The 18,889-nt window shown below is 46.9% G+C and overlaps 1 protein-coding gene across 1 annotated transcript in view; it reads right to left on the reverse strand.

Moving 5' to 3' along the window:
* Positions 1-18,808, reverse strand: part of CYB5A (cytochrome b5 type A) — a 28,129-nt gene extending 9,321 nt beyond the window's left edge. Inside the window, exon 1 of the mRNA XM_075921055.2 lies at positions 18,578-18,808. Coding sequence (XP_075777170.1) covers positions 18,578-18,724 — 147 coding nt within the window. The 5' untranslated portion in view covers positions 18,725-18,808. The remainder of the gene's footprint in view (positions 1-18,577) is intronic.
* Positions 18,809-18,889: the final 81 nt, after the last annotated feature.

Raw genomic sequence — 18,889 nt, forward strand, 5'->3', positions numbered from 1 at the left:
GCCCCCCACGACCCTCTGGGCCCTCATCAGCAGCAGCTCCAGGGGTCACAGGACCCACCGAAGGGCACCAAAAGGTGCACACACTCCTGGTCTGGTCCGGAGGTCGAGGCCCTCCTGGAGCTGTGGGGACAGGAAAAGACCTTGCAGGATCCCCAGGCCCAAAGAAGAAATGCAGAGATCCTTGGCCCAGCATGGATACCCACTCCCTACCTTTGAACAGCTCCGGAGTAATGTTAAAGAACTGCAGCTGGAGTACGTCCATGCCAGCAAGTGCTCGGGGAAGGTCCCCACACCTACACCTGCTTCAGGGATGCGGGGGACAAATCCCTATCCACCCTTGTGGACTCTGGGCTGCAGACCCCCATAGTGAGCCATCCAGAGCAAGAGTAGAAGGGCGAGGGCCTGGCCATCAAAGCAGAGGACTCAGAGGAGCACAGGGGCAATGTGACCCTGTCTTTGGAGCCAATGCCCAGCAGCCAGGATGTTTTCCAGGCCTTCTCAGGCATCTGAGAGGGATCCTCACGTGAGTGGTCTCTTTGTCACTCTTTTCAGAGGGTGAGTGTCATTTGGGCTGCTCTGGCTGGACACCCGTGCTGCAGTTCGCACATGTGCAACCTCATGCAGCATTACTGTGTGCACGTGGATGCAGCAGGTAGCCCCTGAACATGCCTGGGATCCTGCTGTCCCCACACGCCTGCCATGGGGGGAGGGAGGAAATGACACCGGCTGGAAGCAGGCTAGCCACAAGTGCGCAGGACCGACTCACCACACACTGAGGAATGCCGCACATAGTACATGGCCATGTGAGACAGCAGCTGAGCCCATACAAAGAGCTGTGAGCTGCCCATGTGCGCAGCCCCCAGGGAGCCCCAGGCAGCTCTTGGCCCCTCTGCCGCCCCTGAGGGAATCCCACTGTGTCCAGACACTTCCCTGGGCTGCTTGTATGTGAGCTGGGGGGAAGTGGGGAAGCGGGCAGCTCGGTCCTCTGGGCCGAGGACTATTGGTCACTGCTCACAGGGGAGGGCACAGCCTCAGAGACAGTGTCTGTAGGGATGATTGATCCTCTCTCCCTCTTGTGTGTTCTCCACAGCCGAACCAGCTGGGAGTGAAGGGCCAGCCAGTCCACCACTGCCACCTGCCACAGCTCAGGGACCACAAAGGTGCACCAGGGCCCAGGATCAGCTCATGCAGTGCCATGTCACTGCCAGAGAGGATGGAGCAGACACTGGCCCACAAGGTCTGCTCTGATCTCGAGTGGCGTCAACATGCTTGGGGACAGTACCTGGAGCGGTATGACCACATGTGCAATCTAATGGCCAGCATGGTGGCACATATGGCCCATGCTACTCCTCCTGCTTCTTCCTTCTCCGGCCACCATGCCCATGCCCCCTCCTCCTATCCCCCGTCCTGGCCACCTCCCTGTGCTCCCCACACCCACAACCCCGACAAGGCCCCCAAGGTGGCACAGGCAGCTGCCCCTCGCAGTCATGAGTCCCCCTCTCAGTTTACAGCCCCCTCCCCTCCGCCCACCTTTTATTGATGTTCAATAAATACAGTTTTTTTCGTTGCAAAACAAAAGTTTGTTTATTGGGAAGTCAGAGGAGGGGGAAAAGGGAGGGGTTGTGGTGGAGAAAAGATGTGGCTGCAAGGCCGGGGCCCCTTGGTAGGAGTCCCTGAGGACAGTTACTGGGGTGCTTGCGAGAACCTCTCCCTCAGGGCCTCCTGGATGCACACCCCAGCCTGCTGGGCAGCTGCTGTCTGAGGCTGCTCAAATGCATGGCCCTCGTGGCTGGCGTCTGCTTCCCCATCCTGGGAAGAAAGCCTCCCCCTTCCTCTCCACAATGTTATGAAGGACACAACATACCGCAACCACCTCAGGGATTTTGTGTTTCCCCCATGTCGAGGCGGTTGAGCAGGCGATGCAAGTGCGCCTTTAGACAGACAAAGGTGCACTCAACCAGGTTCCTGGTCTGGTTTGAGTGGGCATTAAATTGTTCCTTGCTGATGTCCAGAGTAGGGCTCCATAAGCCATGCCATGAGGGGGTAGGATGCGTCCCCCACAACGCACAGAGCCAACTGCATATCCCCAGCAGCAAATTCCCAGTGGGGGAAGAATGTGCCCGCCTACGGAACAGGCTGGAGTTTCAAAAGATGCAGGCGTCGTGTGCCTGCCCAACCACCCCCAAAAATGTCCATAAAGTGTCCACAATGGTTGAGCAGGACCTGCAGCACCACTGAAATGCAGCCCTTGCTAATGATGAAGCAGGCCGCTCGATAGTCCGGTGCTCAGATGGGGATGAGAGTCCCATTGATGGCTCCCCCACAGTTGAGGAACCTCAGGAGCAGCAAATCCGGCCATAGCCACATCCAGGTCTCGCAGATGGATGACCCTCTTCAGCAGGATGGAGTTGATGGCCCTCACCACCTGCAGGAGGACACAGTGGAAACACAGAACACACAGAACAAGCGGAAGGGGGGGGGCGCGCGCAGGGGGGAGAGGAAGAGACGTGATCCCTTGGGCGGTGTCCGTCCCCCCGAACATTATAGGAGCCACACACACCCCAGCAACAGGGCTGAGAGGGCGGGACAGCACAACCCCCTGGGGGACAGGGCTTACCCCTACCCCCACTGCACCCCTCTGGCCAGGACTCTTCCCCCCTCGCCCCCGCCCCCGCCCCCCATGTCCAGGGACTGCAGTCCCAGGGGGCCTTACCTGCATGAGCAAGGCCCCGATGGTGGACTTGTCCATGCCAAACTGGTTGCCCACTGACCAGTAGCTGTCCAGGGTGGCGAACTTCCAGAGGATGATGGCAACCCTCTTCTCCATGGGGATGGTGGGCTGCAAGTGGGTGTCTTGTCTCTGGAAAGCAGGGGTGAGCCACACAGCTCCTTTCTCATGAGTAAGTTGTGGAGCCACTCCTGGTCATCCCACCACTCCATCACTAGCTGGTCCCACCAGTCAGAACTGGTGTTCAGCCTCCAGAACCACCTCTCCACAGTGGGCTGCAGTTGCCACAGTAACTACTGCATCCAGGGAGAGGGACTCCATATTGAGCTCAGAGTTGAGCTCATGCAGGAGCTGCGTGGAACCATGAGGCAACTGCTGCACAAACTGCTGCAGGGCTGTGGGGGGCCAGGACATGCCCAAGGGCATCTCTGGCTCCATGGCACAAAATGGAAAAGCTGTCATGTCCAAAGCAGCACAGGGCAACCACAGCAGGCACTGCTACAGCTTTATTGTCCCTCAGAGAGGTCCACAAGCACAAGAAAAACAGCTGTTCAGGGAGGTCCCTTTAAGTATGTGCATCTGCAGGGCTCCAGCATCAGCCCTAGGAAGCAACTGGTGACCTTTTGCCCTGCCTGAAGTGGTTCTGGGTGGCCTTTTTTGTGCAAGAGCATCCATGCAGTGTGGACGCTCTCCGCGCAAGAACTTTTTGTGGAAGATCTCTTCCGCAAAAAGGCTCTCGCGCAAGAAGCCTGCAGTGTAGACGTAGCCCAAGTAACTAACAGATGGTAGAGATCAATCATACCATCTTTGAATCAAAGAGTGGGCTGGAACTTAGCAATAATAAGGACAAGAACACACTTTCCAATTCAGAAAGATTGTTTGGGCATCTAAACGTTACTCAATTTAATACAAGTGATAAGCAGGGCTTGCCAAATACAATCTACTCGCCCATGGCAAGCAGATTGTAACCCAGAAGAGCTAGGTTCGGGCGATCTGCGCATGCGCAGATTGTTGGACAGTGAAGCTGGCGAGCCCTGGTGATAAGTATATGCCAAGCTGTTTCCTGCTCTAGACTTGGAACAGGGGAAACTGCATCACAGCAGTGAAAGCGAAGATGATGCTAGAAAGCCTATTCAATTAAGCTGTTTAACACAAGTATCTTGCACCATTGAAGTTAGTTTATTAATAGAGCCAGCAAATAAGCTTTTAATATTTTACCCAAATGGTGGGGGACACAAAGATCTGCTATAGTATGTGGGTAGGTAGTCCAGGAGGGTGCTGAAGCACTGGAATGGGTTACCTAGGGACATGGTGGAATCTTCATCCCTAGAGGTGTTTAAGGCTCAGCTTGACAAAGCCCTGGCTGGGTTGATTTAGTTGGGATTGGTCCTGTCTTGGGCAGGCAGCTGGACTTGATGATCTCCTGAGGTCTCTTCCAGCTCTATGATTCTGAGATGCATTGAAATACCTTAAAAATAGTTTGTGATCATATAATTAAAACATGCGACTCCTGCTAGTGTTACTGCACAGGATGGACGATACTCGGTTTTTCAGTGAATGAGACTGTTGCCTATACCCTGGCCCAATTTGTTACAGAAGTTAGAAGATGTATAGGCAATGAGGCAGGGAAATGCAGGAAAAGGAAATATCATTTCATGGTTAAGGTGGTTAAATGTTACCCAGAACTCAGCTTCTTCACAGAACTCCTACATGATGCTGGGCAAATCACAAACCAAAGTGTTCAAAATTGTGTTCCTTGTTTTCTGGGTGCCCAGCATGAAATACACAGGACCTGGTCTACAGATGTGACACTCAACCACAGCTGAAGTCAGTTGGAGCTCTGCTCTGAACATGTGATACATATTGTTAAGTACTCTTAAAAAATAAACAGGCTTTATGAGTCAATTTGGTCACTTAAAACTAGTGGTCATGACAATCTCAGCCTTAATCTCTTCAGGCCTCAGCTCCTCAACATAGGTGTTGTGAAGATTCATGTTTGTACAATATTCAGATCAATGATCAGCATCAGAAAAATACCTATGAGGGAATTATTTTTGAATGCAATAAAGAATTTAGATAATGTACGCAAATTAAAGCCTGAAGCTATACACTGAATGGGGAGGATAAAAATATGTAATATCTAGCCAGTCACAAAATGAGGTGGGTATTCTGTGGAAAAAGTACTATGTAATCATGCATCACAATTAGGGCCCTACCAAATTCGTGGCCATTTTGGTCAATATCATGGTCAAAGGTTTTTAAAAATCCTAAATGTCATTTCCACTATTTAAAGCTAAAATTTCAGGTTATTGCTTCTGACCCAAAAAGGTTGTGTGCAGAGTTGCAAGGTTATTGTAGGGCTGATTGAGGTGCTGCCTTCAGAACTGGGCAGTTGGATAGCATTGGCTGCAGGCCAATGAGCCCTGCTCTGAAAGAAGAGTCACCAACAGCAGCAGCAGCACAGAAGTAAAGATAGCATTGTATGTTATTGCCACCTTTACTTCTGCACTGCTGCCTGCATTGCTAGGCCCTCAGTCAGCAGCAGCCACTCTGGCTGTCCAGCTCCGAAAGCAGCAGCACAGAATTAAGAGTGGCATGATATGGTATTACTATACTTATTTCAGTGATATTGCAGGCAGGACTCTTCCTTCAGAGCAGGGCAATTGGACAACAGCAGATGTTCTCTGCCCACTTAGCTCTAAAGACAGCTTCACCACCCGCAGCAGTGTAAAATTACTGCTGCCACCTAGGGATGTAAGCAAGTAGTTGAGTAGGCTTATCGGGGAGTTGAGTTGACTACTCGCTCCCCCCTTCCACCCCACTGCCTTTGTATCAGAGACAGTAGGGAGGAGCAGGGAGGAACAGGACACAGTGCTTAATAGCCAGGTTAACCCCAACACCATCTCCACAGTGCCACCTGCCCTCCCTCCGCACCCTGCACTGCTGCTTCTATCAAAGGCGGGAGGGCAGGGGATAGGAGAGGCTGGCACAAAACTGCAGAGATCGTCCTGTCTTGTCAGTCAAGGAGCTGAGTGCCTTCTCTTAACTAATCGTGTAGTCAATAGAAATTGTATTGACTATATGATTAATCAATTACTCGCCTCTAAAATAACCTAGTGACACCCCCTTCCAAGAAATTCCCTTCTGGAAAAAGACCACTCAATTGAGAAATCGTCTTCCCCACGAAATCTGTATAGTATGGGTAAAAACACAAGAGACCAGATTACATGGTCCATGATGTGTTTTGATGGCTGTGAATTTGGTAGGGCCCTAATCATGATAAACATACAAGGGAACCAAATTAAAGTTGCACAGGCAACCTTAATTCTGGCCATTTCTAACTTTTAAGTGCTTTATTTGCAAGCATAATGATTTAATGTATATTATGTATAAAATTATTAAAATTATTGAAACAATTGGCAGACAAAATTTTGCTGTTATCTAAGTTTGTTCATGCTTGAGTAAGATGCATAAATGGCCCAATAATTGAAGCAGAGGAAAAAAACAAGTGCTGTTTACACCCTTCAGCTGCTCTGAACAGGGTGCACAGGCATTGTAGTTTACTGCCATCCCGTTCCAAAGGGAAGAAAATAATCCCTGTTCACACTGATCGCAAGGAAACAGTGTATGCTACTAGAGTTTCAATTAAATGCCCATTACTAGTACTTATTTTAAATGTTTATTGTATAACTTCAGAAGTTTTCTCAAGTCAGGTCTGTGCAGAGTAAGAGCTTATGACTTATCTACAATGACTAAGCAAAAAAAGAGGCTAAACAAGTGCAAAGAGTAAAGATTATGCATAACTGAGCCAAGTAAGGTTAAAAGAGTATGCAGAAGAGAGATTACACAAAGCAGATGTGGCACCAGCTACAAATCCTGCCCTTGAATCAGTTTTCATAACTATGTGGTGAAAGACCAGGACAAAGGTCTTAAACAAGGACTGAACTTGAATAACCTTGAGGTTTACAGTATATTTAACAAACTGAATCAACAGAACCTCTTGAACAGCCAAGTTACATGTATAATTAAATCTTCGGAAAGGGTGAATCCAGCTTTAAAAAAAATTTAACATTTTCCCTAATTCTTTGCTGAAGAGAAAAGCAACTAGTAAAAAATGAAATTATGCTGGCTCTTAATTAGGAACATGTATATTTATATCCACACATCAAGTATGATCCAAAGCACACCAAGTATTTTCACTGACTCATCAGGCCCCAACAGTAGGATATCCTATGAGATGACTTTACCCTTGTCTACAGATCCAATGGTACAGCCCTCCCTACTAGAGATACAACTTATATCAAAAAACAAGGTTTTTGCTGGTATAGCTTGAGCCCGCTCCCAATATGAAATGAATTACACCAGCAAAAGGAATTTGTCAGTATAAATTGTATATACCCCCTTTAGGACTAAATTTATTTCCTCACTCCAGAATGACCAACTGTCTGGTAGCACTTTATAGACTAACAAAACATGTAGATGGTATCATGAGCTTTTGTGGGCACAGCCCACTTCAGATGACAGGAGTTTTGAGTTTAGGATGTGCAGACCCAATATAAATAGGGGAGAAAGATAAAAAGGAAAGGGCAGTAAATAAGGAGCAGACAGTAAGAAAATAAGGGAAAAGCAAATAGGCAGAACTGGTAATCAGTAAGCACCTAAAGATTGGATAGCTAAAAGAAGCAGATAAGGATCAAAAGACATCAATTATATAGGAATGGTACTAATGCAAGAATCTACACAGCCGTTGACACCTTCATTGACTGTTAGGTTGATAAAGTCCCAGCCATCCATTATCACAACTGACTAGGCTATCAGAGCAAGAATTGGAATTTGTAAATTAATTTAATTCCAATGCCTCTGTGTATTTGGCTAGTAGAATTGGTTTGAGACTAAATAGCCACTTGAAGAGCTTTTAAACAGTGATTAGGAAGATTGACGTGTTGCCCAACAGGTTTCTGTATGTTCCCTTTACATATATCTGATTTGTGTCCATTGATTCTTTCCTGCAGAGGCTGTCCAGTTTGTCCAATATATATATAGAAGTGGGGCACTGCTGGCATAGATCAAATTACTGGATGTGCAGTCAAATGACATTTTGATTTGGTAGCTTATGTTGTTGGCTCCAGTGATGAATTCGCTTGTATAGATATGTGAGCAGAGTTGACACAGCGGCTGAATGCAAGGCTGGGTTTCTGGATGCTTAGGATGTGGTTGTGTGACATGGTTACCGGAAAGAATTAGTTTCAGATTGGGGGATTGTCCGTAAGCAAGAATAGGCTTTTCTCCCAAGGTCTCAGAGTGAGGGATCATTTTCCAAGATGGGTTGTAGATTGTGTATAATGCATTGGAGGGGTTTGAGTTGTGGACTGTAGGTAATAAGTGGAATTCTGTTATTTTCTCTTTTAGGTATGTCTTGAAGTAGTTCATGTTTATCCTGTACAGACTAACTTGGCTACTCCCTGAAGCTCCTGAGTGAGAGTTACGCTGGTAAAACTGATGTGTAGACCAAGCCTCAGATAGTCATACTTGCCAGACAATAGATAAATGCACTGCTAAACCCTAAATACAAGTGTTTCACAAATCAGTGAAACTTCTGCCATTACTCATTTAACCAAATCACATACCAACAACCACCCCCACCAGTGTTCAACTTAGTTAACGTAAAGTAGACTTGGAAATTTTTTCCCCCCATGATTAGAGTAATCCAAAGTCAAATTTTCAAATTGTGTTACGATTCTCTTTTAGTTTACTTTAAGGCAGGGCTACTCAACTTTGGAAGCCCTGGGAGCCACAGTGATACTCACAGCACATGCTGAGGACTATAACTTAAGTGAGGTTGCATATACATGCAGATATGCAAGCAAACATATGTAAACAACTTTTCACACTAATGGGAATGAATACAAAGGTTAAGCAAGACTATACAACACGCAGGCCCCATTTAAGTCAGTTCTGCTAACATTAATGAAATGCAATATTTACCCAATTTCCACCCATATGACAGCACTTTTAATGAGCAATGACAGTTCAGGAATTTAACTACTAAAACACATATCAACAGAAGACCATTATACTGACTCGCCGTTGTGGAGCATGTTCCCAGTGGAGGACATGTTCAAAGGATCCCACCTGCAGGGTGCATGCTGAGCCCACCTAAACCCAAAATGCACCACAGGCCACACATTAAGTAGCCCATACATTTAATTTAACGTATGTAACTCCGAAAACCATTTTCAGTCCTGCTTCACAATAAGTTTCAGTTAGATTATCTGAAATTTATTTACATATTGATTGCTGAAAAAGTCTACCAGAGAGTTTTCTCCTTTAATGAATAATCATACAACATCTTAATATTGGGCTCCTTAAAACATACTTGGCCAGGTCCACATCTGGGATATAAAATCCCATTTAATCAGTTAACTGGTTAAGTGTTGTTACTGCTTAAACACAGATGGCCAGGGTGCTGGAGCAGCTCTCAACCCATCGTGAGGTGAGCTGCTCCACCTAGTTTGGAGCACCCTCTACCTCCTGGGGACTGCTAGTTAACCAGCAGCATGGTTTGACAGCAGCCCATCTGGAGAGGTGGGGCTCTGAGCTCCCAGACTCAGGGCGAGCTGGAACTGAGCAGGGCTGCCTAACTATCTAGCTCCTAATACACTTTAAATACAGAGCCACAGCAGAGGTAGGCTCAGACCTATCACAAGCCAGGACTGAACCAGGCTGCTGGACAGCCTGTTAAAAACTTTACTGGTGGGGAGAGGGAAATGCGTGTAGTTTATAGCATTAACCTATAAGCTTTTGCATATCGGTTAATCAACTACAGCAATACATCCCTACTACATCATACTTGGAGCTGGTGCAGATGTATCAGTGCTAGCTATGCTATAACATGCAAAAATTTCAGAGTAGCTGGAATAGTACAGACCCTCTGCCACTAGTGTTGTGGTGTCCAACAGGCTAGCCACTAGCCACACATGGCTATTTGGCTGGTTGAGCGAGGCTAGTTTGGTACAGCAGTAACCACTATAGCCATGACTGCTTCAGAACTGGTTGGATACCACAGCTCTAGTAGTACATACCTCCTTGGGCCTTCTGAGTATACACTCAGGCAGCTAACTGAAGCCATTGCCCATTCTACACCAGCTATAGTGCTATATTAGACAAACAGATTTATTCTGTCCATACAAAAAATAGATCTGTGTTCTGACAGACTATTACTGGGATGCAGGAAGATTATTATTTTGTCTGTTAACTCTGCAAATTCCATTTTGAAATTAATTTCCCAAATAAGACATCACTGCTAGTACAGAATCACCAGAAGGGATTACAGTAAACTTCCAATAATCTGGCACCTTTAGGACCCAGGGGGAGCTGGATTATCAGATATGACGGACTATCGGAAGGGGGGACTATGAGGGGTCTGGGGTGGGGAGGAGGTGCTGCAGGACCAACCCAGCAGCACCCCAGCTGCTCTGCCCCAGGCGTCCCCAAGTCAGCCACTGCTGAAACTGACCAGCGGCTGACTTGGGGAAAGTCTAGGGCAGAGCAGCTGGGGTGTTGCCAGGTTGGTCCCGTAGTGCTGCCCCTCGGCACTGCGGGACCAACCTGGCAGCACCCCACCTGCTCTGTCCAAGACTTCCCCAAGTTAGCCGCTGCTGAAACTGATCAGCAGCTGACTCAGGGAAGCCCAGGGCAGAGCAGCTTCGATTGTCCAGCTGCCTGGAGCACTTCCAGGTGGTGCCGGACTAGCAGGAGTGCCGGACCACTGGAGTTTTACTGTAATAAGTCAGAGAAAATATAATTTTCAAAGGTTAAAAATAGTTAAAATCAACATTTGGAATGCAAATCCCTTGAACTGATAATTAAATAATTTGAACAGGAGATTTAGATTAGACAAACAGTGAAACCAATGTAGTACTGTTTCTAATCTGGATCACATCTAGTATTTAAAAGGAGAGGCACAAATCAAATCTTATTCTGCTCAACTGTTTCTCTGCCAATACCATCTCTCTAAGGGATTGATCTAGTGTTGACTGAAATCAATGACAAATTTCAAAAGGAGCTGTATCAGGCCACAATGTTTCAGTCTTTCTTCTACATGAAAGTACTGTTCAGTTCATCAATCTGAATTTATAGATTGATAAGGGGATCATTCTGCTTAGATGAGAAAAATGTCAAACTTTCAACATCCTTTCAAACCTGCCATTTATCGTTTGCCCTATTTACAGAGTCTATGCTACTCTACCCTTAAAATGTAAAATCACAAATATCCTAACCATTTAGAGAATACTAAGTTCTCAAACCGGAGTCATGACACTCTTTCCAAAAGGAAAGACCTAAAAACACAGTAGATGCATCTCAAATATCTTTTTAAAACAAGGCTATGGTACAGAACAGGTTGATAATCACTTAAATGCAACATATGTAAGTTTAAAAGTCTCAATTGTATGTCTTTTAGCTAAAAATCTATATTGAAGATTCTCTCTCCCACCAAGGTTTTGCAGCTGGAGTCCTTTGTTGACCTTCCACCATGGTCAGAGAAACTTGTTCAAAAAAAATCTGTTCGTGTTTTAGATAATTCTCTGTTTTAATTTTTTTTTTAAATTCTCCTCCAGGAACCAGATTCTCTCAAACTGTGTGGGTTGATCTAAATCACTTTGATTTCAAATCACCAATTTTAATCATGATTTCTATCAGCAAGCAGGAAACCTTGATTTAAGTAACTGATTTTAATCATGTTTTGCATGGGAAGCAGCAAGGAGGGGGAAGACAGCTTCACAGGAAGCTGGATTAAAAGCTGGCTCCCCACAGTACTGGCTCCCGGCTCCCACCCCGACTTGCTGCCTCTGATACAGAGGCAGCAATAGGGGGTGCATGTCGTCATTAGGATTAACCAGTAAGCCCAGGCTAATCAGTTAATCACTTAAATAATCACTGTCCTAGACTAGGGATTTATCAATTTATTTACAACTATGGGCTTCATCCATTATTTACAACTATGGGCTTATGTATGGCCCTGAGAATGTCACATGGACCACAGCTGTGTGCTGACTGGACCATGGGTTGAGAACCATTGGTCCAGGGTGCATTAGGACATCCGCTGAGCAGCACACAGAAGGTCTCAAACATCCAAGCAGCAAAGAAGAAATATAAATGTCATCAGCCTTTTTAAATGTCCTATTAAAGCAGGATATTTTCCACCAGACTCATTACTGCACAAAAATGTACACTCCAATACGAAAGTTTTTTTTAAAATGGACTATTAAGTAAGAACAATTAGTTGAGAAAGAAATGTCCATTTCTAAGATAATCAAACTCAGTTTTAGAAATGTCCAAAACTGAAATACAACCATGAGGCCCGGCCTTTGGGCAAGGCGAGCAAGGCGGTTGCTTTGGGCTCCATGCATTCAGGGCCCCATGACCCCATGCATTCAGGAACCCGTGCTGCTCAGCTCCTGGCCCCTGCCCACCCAGCTGCTCACTCACTGCCCTGCTGCTGCTGTTGAGAAAAATCTTTACTCTTGTTCAGGTTGCTGCATCAAGTGCTCTTATAAAAGGCTTCTGTTTGTTACAAACATTGCACCAATTCTTCAGGCTACTTCACCACCAACATTAGGACAAATGCAGGATATGAAACAATTACAGGCATGTATGAATGTAATGCCCTCCCCCAGAAAGATTTTGAAATATTGGAAATATTGGGACACTAAATTATCTCAATGTTGCAGGGATGGAGCTACCAAGTGTTCAGTCTTCATGATCTAACTGTACCCTCTAGTTACAGCATCACGCAAAGGAGCTTCCATATTAAGAGTTGTAGTACTGTATAAATACAGTTTCTGGATATTCATGATGACTACTGTGCTACATATGAACCAACTGCTTAATAAACCTGAAACATAAGGGAAACATCTATTATTAACAGAAGCTTCATCACTGCAGGAAAGAATATTAAACTACTAAAATTTAGAACAACCTACTATGGAAGTAAAATCAAATTTCGTATATTAAACATTTTCTGTACAAAGATAAATAGAGCTGCATACCAAGCCTCTTTCTGCACCAGAGATAGCATACATTGTGGACCAAATCTGCTCTTACATTGATGTAACTGAGAACAGAATTTTACCTGGAGAAACTGAAGTTTTTGCAGACTGATTTGATCTTGCAAATTCTGGTAATGGACAAGTTACCCTTTTATTATTTGATATGCAGTACCTTCCACATGGCTTACTCATCTGTTCTATGAATATTAAAACTGGAATAATTTCATTGTCAACAGAAAATAAGACATGTTTGTACAGAGACTGTTCTCTAACATCTACAAATTGCATTTGCTTGAGCCAACAGTTTTTATTGCCAAATGTTCTCTAGCTATGTCTGTCTCAAGTTTTTTCAGTACTGCTACTTGCCAAATGAAAGATGGCTGAGTCAGAAACAACTAATAATTTCACTAGCTGTGAGAAATCTCTCTCCACCCACAGAATTTCATCAGATACACAGCGCTCATCTGCACAAGCTAGTATGATGGCCATTATTCACAACTGATGTGGTTCCACTGACACAACAGAAGGATCTACCCAGTATTAGCACATTTCACCTTCTCCCCCCATTCAGGTATTTGCTACTTCAATTCATCCTCCATCCCCAAAGAAACAAAGATTTACAGATTTCACAGCAGATAATCTTCCCCTCTAATCTTTTTGTAGATAGCAATTTTAGGTCACAGTTGACCTGCTTCACACCCAATATGATTAAGCACTCTGTTAAAGATTACAAATTGGATGTATGGACTCAATCCTGCATTTCTGTAATCCTAAACATTTCACTTTGAAGCTACACATACTTTTATGTAGTCCTTCAATAGGTTTCAAAATATAAGAAGCTGAGCTCTCTATGGCTGTGTCTACATTACTGTGTCACACTAGTAATTCATCACTGATGTAGACAGACTACTGTAGATGTATGACTTGAGCATTTCACATTTATGGTGAAGAGAACTTTGCTGTCCACACTATAGCTTTAACCAGTAAAGCTGCACCAGCAGTTAAAGCTACAGGTAACTTTTATGTAGATAAAACCTTAAAGCAGTGGTTCCCAACCACCAGTCTGTGGAGGGGAGGCAGGCCATGAACCCAGGCCTGCCAGGCCACAGCAGAACACCAGGCCACACCCCAGCTTTTAATGAGTCCCGCCCCCTGGGGTTCCCTATGCAGTAACAGGGTGAGTGGTGCAGGCTGTCTACTGGGGCAGCCTCACTGTGGCCCAGGCTCCAACAGCCGCTATGCTCTCTTCCGGACTCTTTCCTCGCCCCAGCGGGTCACCACCAGGTGTTCATTGGTCCAGGCTACAATCTGGTTTCCCCCCCCCTAGTGTCCCTGGTTGGTCCAGAGGTGCTGCAGCATTTGGCTGTCCAAGAGGCAGGTCAGTCACATTCCCCTGCCTGGAGCAGCAAAGAGCTCTGCCTCCCCTTGGGCTGGGCTAACCACAGAGCTGCACCTGGCCACTAGCCAACTGCCTCTTGTCCTCTAGCCAAAATTACCAGAGCCTCATAGGATGAGTCTGCATCAGCAGCCCATCTGGCCTTTTACACTCTGGCATGGGGACTTTGAGCAAAATAAGGGCCAGAGGCTGGTAAGTATAGGCAATACACTGCCCTGTCGCCCATGGGATCATGCTGGATGGGTCTGGGAGTGAGAAATTCCCAGCTGAGAGTGGGGCTAGGTAGTAAGAAGGACTCCTGGGTTTCAGTGGGGAAGCATCACTAAGTTCTACACTTCATGGGGTTTGCTGTTGTACACAGCCCTAAGTCAGTCATCGCTCTTCTCCTCTATTCTCTGGTTCAGAGGCCACCTGGCTGATGCTTCGGTCCAACATCCAGGCAGGATTGCTGTGGCCTAAATTTCTCCATCCGTAACATTTCTAGTTAGAAATGCTTGTTTTTTTTAAGTTAATATATTGCCTTACAAAGAACTGGCTACAGTCAGTTCTGTATTAACTATTGTTCTACATCCCTTCAACTGCTCTGGCGCAAAGAACAGCTGGGTAGAGGCAAGAAATTTGAACTTTCTGTGTGTGACAGGTGGTTTATGGCAGGGGCTTGAGTGTCCCTAAAAGCAATGGGTAGAAATACCCAGCCATTGGCTTGGGGTCAGGAATGCACAATTCATCATGAGTAAAAGGGAATCTGATACGCCAGAAAACAAACGCTGGTATTACAGAAAATGATTATTAAAATACAACTGAAGTCTCACTGACTCAGCTTCTAAAGAGTTTTTTAAAAATAGTCTTGTTAGTGCTGCCACTTGGAATTTCCTCTACTTTTATTGCCTGGAAATGGTTTTTCTCTGAAGAAAAAGAAGTTTTCTACCTTGGGTGCTTCTCATGCATAGGAAGCAAGGGAAATCAGGGTTCAAGACATTCAAAAAGCAAGTCAATTATCCCAACATCTGAATTTTGTATATTTGAAGAGCTCGTTTTATTGGCATTACAATTCAAGAATTCACCACCTTTATTCCTCTGATAAAGTCCACACGACTATCCCAGCCCTTTGAGCCCAGAATCCACAAAGCTGTCACTCATTTATGCATGCAGCAGTTTCATTCTTTTCCCTAGCTGAATGCTGCTGACATCGGAGTAAGAGCCCACTGCCCCATCCTGTGCTATCAATGGTTTTCGACAAGCACTGCCTATATTTTTTATTATGGGTGCATACTGAAGCAATGTGAACACATGACCACTTAAAATTAATCACTATAATGAATATGCAAATTCTTCAGTGCCAACCCCCCCAAACGCTTTTGAATGAGTTTGCTAGTCCGCGGTATAAAAAAGTTGGGAACCACTGCCTTAGAGTGCTCTGCTTATGTCCTGAAGCACAAGTATTTAAAGCACATTCAAATACCCAGGCAGGATTATGAAAGAATTGAGGCCGCTTTTACTGACCCATGCATATTCTGGGCCAAAGTCTATTCAAAGTTACAATAAATCTGGAGTAACTCCCTTGAATTAACAGAAGTCACATCTGTGCATATTTTGAAAAAAAGAGCAAAATTCTGGCTATCATATGCAACAGAAGTGGGGAACCTCTCTTATCATACGTTTCAGGCTCCCATACGTATCAGCTACATACAGTCCTGTGGGAGGGCAGGTGTTCAGGATTCCCTCTAGGTTTGGGTCAAAATCGGGGTTCGGGAGGTGGGAAAGGCTCTATGATGGGGTCAAGAGACTTAAAGTGCAAGAGGGGGCTTGGGGCAAGAGGCTGGGACAGAACTTAGCTGTTGGAACTGGCTCAGGGTTGGCACAAGGGGTCGCAATGCACAAGGGGATGTGGGGTGCTAACTCTGGCAGCTCATGTTTGGTGGTACAGTGGGGGTAAGGTAGGCTCCTTGCCTGCCCTGCCTTCTCACTGCCCTCAGAAGGAGCTAGCACATCCCTGCAGCCTGAGGTGGGGGAGGGAGGAGAACCATGGGCAGCTCATCCTGACTACCAGAGGCTGGGGATAGGGATGTGAGTGACTAGTCAAGTCACTACTCAACTAGGGAAGCAAGCAACTAGACGACAACCCAATAAGCTTATGACTCAACTAGTCACTCTCTCTCCCGCCACCGCTGCCTGTATCAGGTAAGGGGGAGTGGCCAGGACCTGGTGCTGAGGGTAGCCAGCTTAAAAGCCAGTTCCCCCCAGCACCATTTCAGGGGGCAGGGCAGGCAGAGGCATAGAGGGGGGAATGGGAGCAAGCCAGGACAGCTGATTGCCAGCTTGTCCCAGTCCCCCCAAGCTGCGCCTCTGCCTTCTAAATATATTAAGAGCCACCATTTTTAAATACATTTTAAAAGCAGAGCCACAAGGGGGTTAGTTCCCAGGGCCAGGAGCTAATCTTGCTGCAGCTCTGCAGTTCGCCCCTTCATCAACTAACCGAGTAGTCTATGGAAATCCCATTGACTACTCGATTAGCTGACTACACACATTTTAATATCCCTATACTGACTAGTCGCTTTCCCCCTTGCAGCTTCTATCTGAGCACCATCTTTTGGGGGGAGGCGGTAAGGTGGCACAGGCACAGCAGGGGATTGGGCTCAAGCCAGGACTCAGCTGTCCCTGCTCACACCTGGTTCCAGAACTACTTCTGCTTTTGAAATGGAATAAGAGCCACCGGCAGCTCTTACTGCACTTCAAAGGCAGAGGCACTGCAGGGAACCCAGCAGAAGTGGGAACTGCTTCAGTCCTCACTTGCCCCAGGCTCCCCACTGCACCTCTGCCTCTGCTGTCATAGGTGGCTCTTGCTACATTTCAAAAGCAGAGGCGTAGCTTCTCGAACAGGGTGTGAGCAGGGACTGTTTCAGTCCCCGCTCACCCTGGGTTTCCTGCTGCCCCTCTGCCTTTGAAATGTAGTAAGACCTGCAAGCGGCTCTTGCTACATTACTAAGGCAGAGACGCAGCAGGGATATAGCAAGTGCCCCCTCTTCTCTTACTGACTCATTGAGTTGTCAATAGAAATTCTATCAACTACTCAATTAACTGATTAATTGCAATTTAACATCCCTAGTTGGGGAGAGACCCCCTACTGACATTAAAATATGAGTTGTGCTTTTATTTGTAAAACAAAAAAGCATTAGTAAGGTGTCTAAATACGTGTACATATACACACAAACAAACCTTAATAATCAGGGCTCGACAAATAATGCAATCTACTCACCCGTGGCAAGTAGATTGCAACCTGGAAGAGCCAGGTCCGGGTGATCTGCGCATGCGCAGAACGATCCGCACATGCGCAGATCGCTGGACAGCACAGCTGGCGAGCGGGGCTCGCCGCAGTTCAGCGAGTCCTGTTAATTAATATTTTTAAAATCAAAAGCACTCTACAATAGTTAACCAGTGGTACAAACATTTGGAAAGATTATTAGGTGGTCCACCAAGATCCTCCGCAATTTTCAAGTGGTCTGTGGGAAAAAAAGTTTGAGAACTGCTGGGTTAGGGAATGTGTTCAGTGCACACTCACTCTCTTCACTGCTGCTTTATTAAGTTATTGGGAACAACTCTTATTATGCACTCTTATTCATTCACCAATAAGTCAGGGGCTCTGGAAAAAAGTGAGCATGTAGTTAAAAGATTAACTTAACACAAGCACTGAAGCTCAACTACTGTAGTAACTGACCACTTTAAATCACATCAACATTCTCTCTCAAATGCAGCTTTTTCTACGCCGTTTCATGGGACTTTTGAAGAGGGGAAAAACGGCAGACAAACACTCTGGACATGAAGCTTTCAGCAGGTCTGGCTTCCATGAGAACTGACTGGGAGGTTCTTAGAAGCCCTGTGTGGAAACAGGCAGGGTCCGGGCTTCGGAGAGCATGCGCTGAGTTGCATAAAGGAGGAGGCAGGGTTGTTTGTGAGCCCCGGAGCAAACAACAAGCATGCAGGGAACAAAGGTGCTTTTTCTAGCACCAGAAGGAAGCACAATTTTCAACCCCTTCCACCCCCGCCCCAACATGGCCCAAGCAAGACTCTCTAAAGCAACCTGAGCAGCATCTCCTCCTCTTTCCCAGCCAACCCCATCTGGCAACTCGCCGCCACACACTTCCTCCTCCTCCTCCTCCTCCACCTCCACACCCTGTGCAACGCTTCAGACCGGTTTTTAATGACCTCCCCTCGGGTGCCCGCGGGGACGCGCCCTCCACCCTCAGCAGAGGCACCTTTGCTCGGGCTCTGACCCCCGAGGCCTACGGGACGTTACCATTTTGCCCCCCCGGTGCCTGGCTTTGGGCAGGGCGCCGCCGCCGCGGCGCTGGGATGGACACTCCCCCCCCATCCCGCAGCCCCAGCCCGGCGCGCCCCGGCACTCGCCTCCTCCAGGAACTTGGTGAGGTCGTAGATGCGGTGGTGCAGGAGGATCCAGGTGCTCTGGCTGTGGTTGTGCGCCTGGATCTCCTCCAGCCGGTAGTAACGGCCGCGCCACGCCTCGCGCCCGGCCTCGCTGCCGTCCGCCGCCATCTCCACCCGCCCCCCCCTCCGGCACTCAGCTGCAGCGCCGCGCGCACGAGACCCTCCTCGCCTAGCACCACGGCTCTGGGCGGAGACCGGATGCGGCCCTCGGGGGCCGCCTTATCCCCTCGCGCGCAAGCCGATTGGATGCCGGGCAGCGCCCGGCCTATCAGA

Source organism: Pelodiscus sinensis, chromosome 2, assembly GCF_052426305.1.
Source record: "Pelodiscus sinensis isolate ZL-2025 chromosome 2, ASM5242630v1, whole genome shotgun sequence".
Classification (NCBI taxonomy): domain Eukaryota; kingdom Metazoa; phylum Chordata; order Testudines; family Trionychidae; genus Pelodiscus; species Pelodiscus sinensis.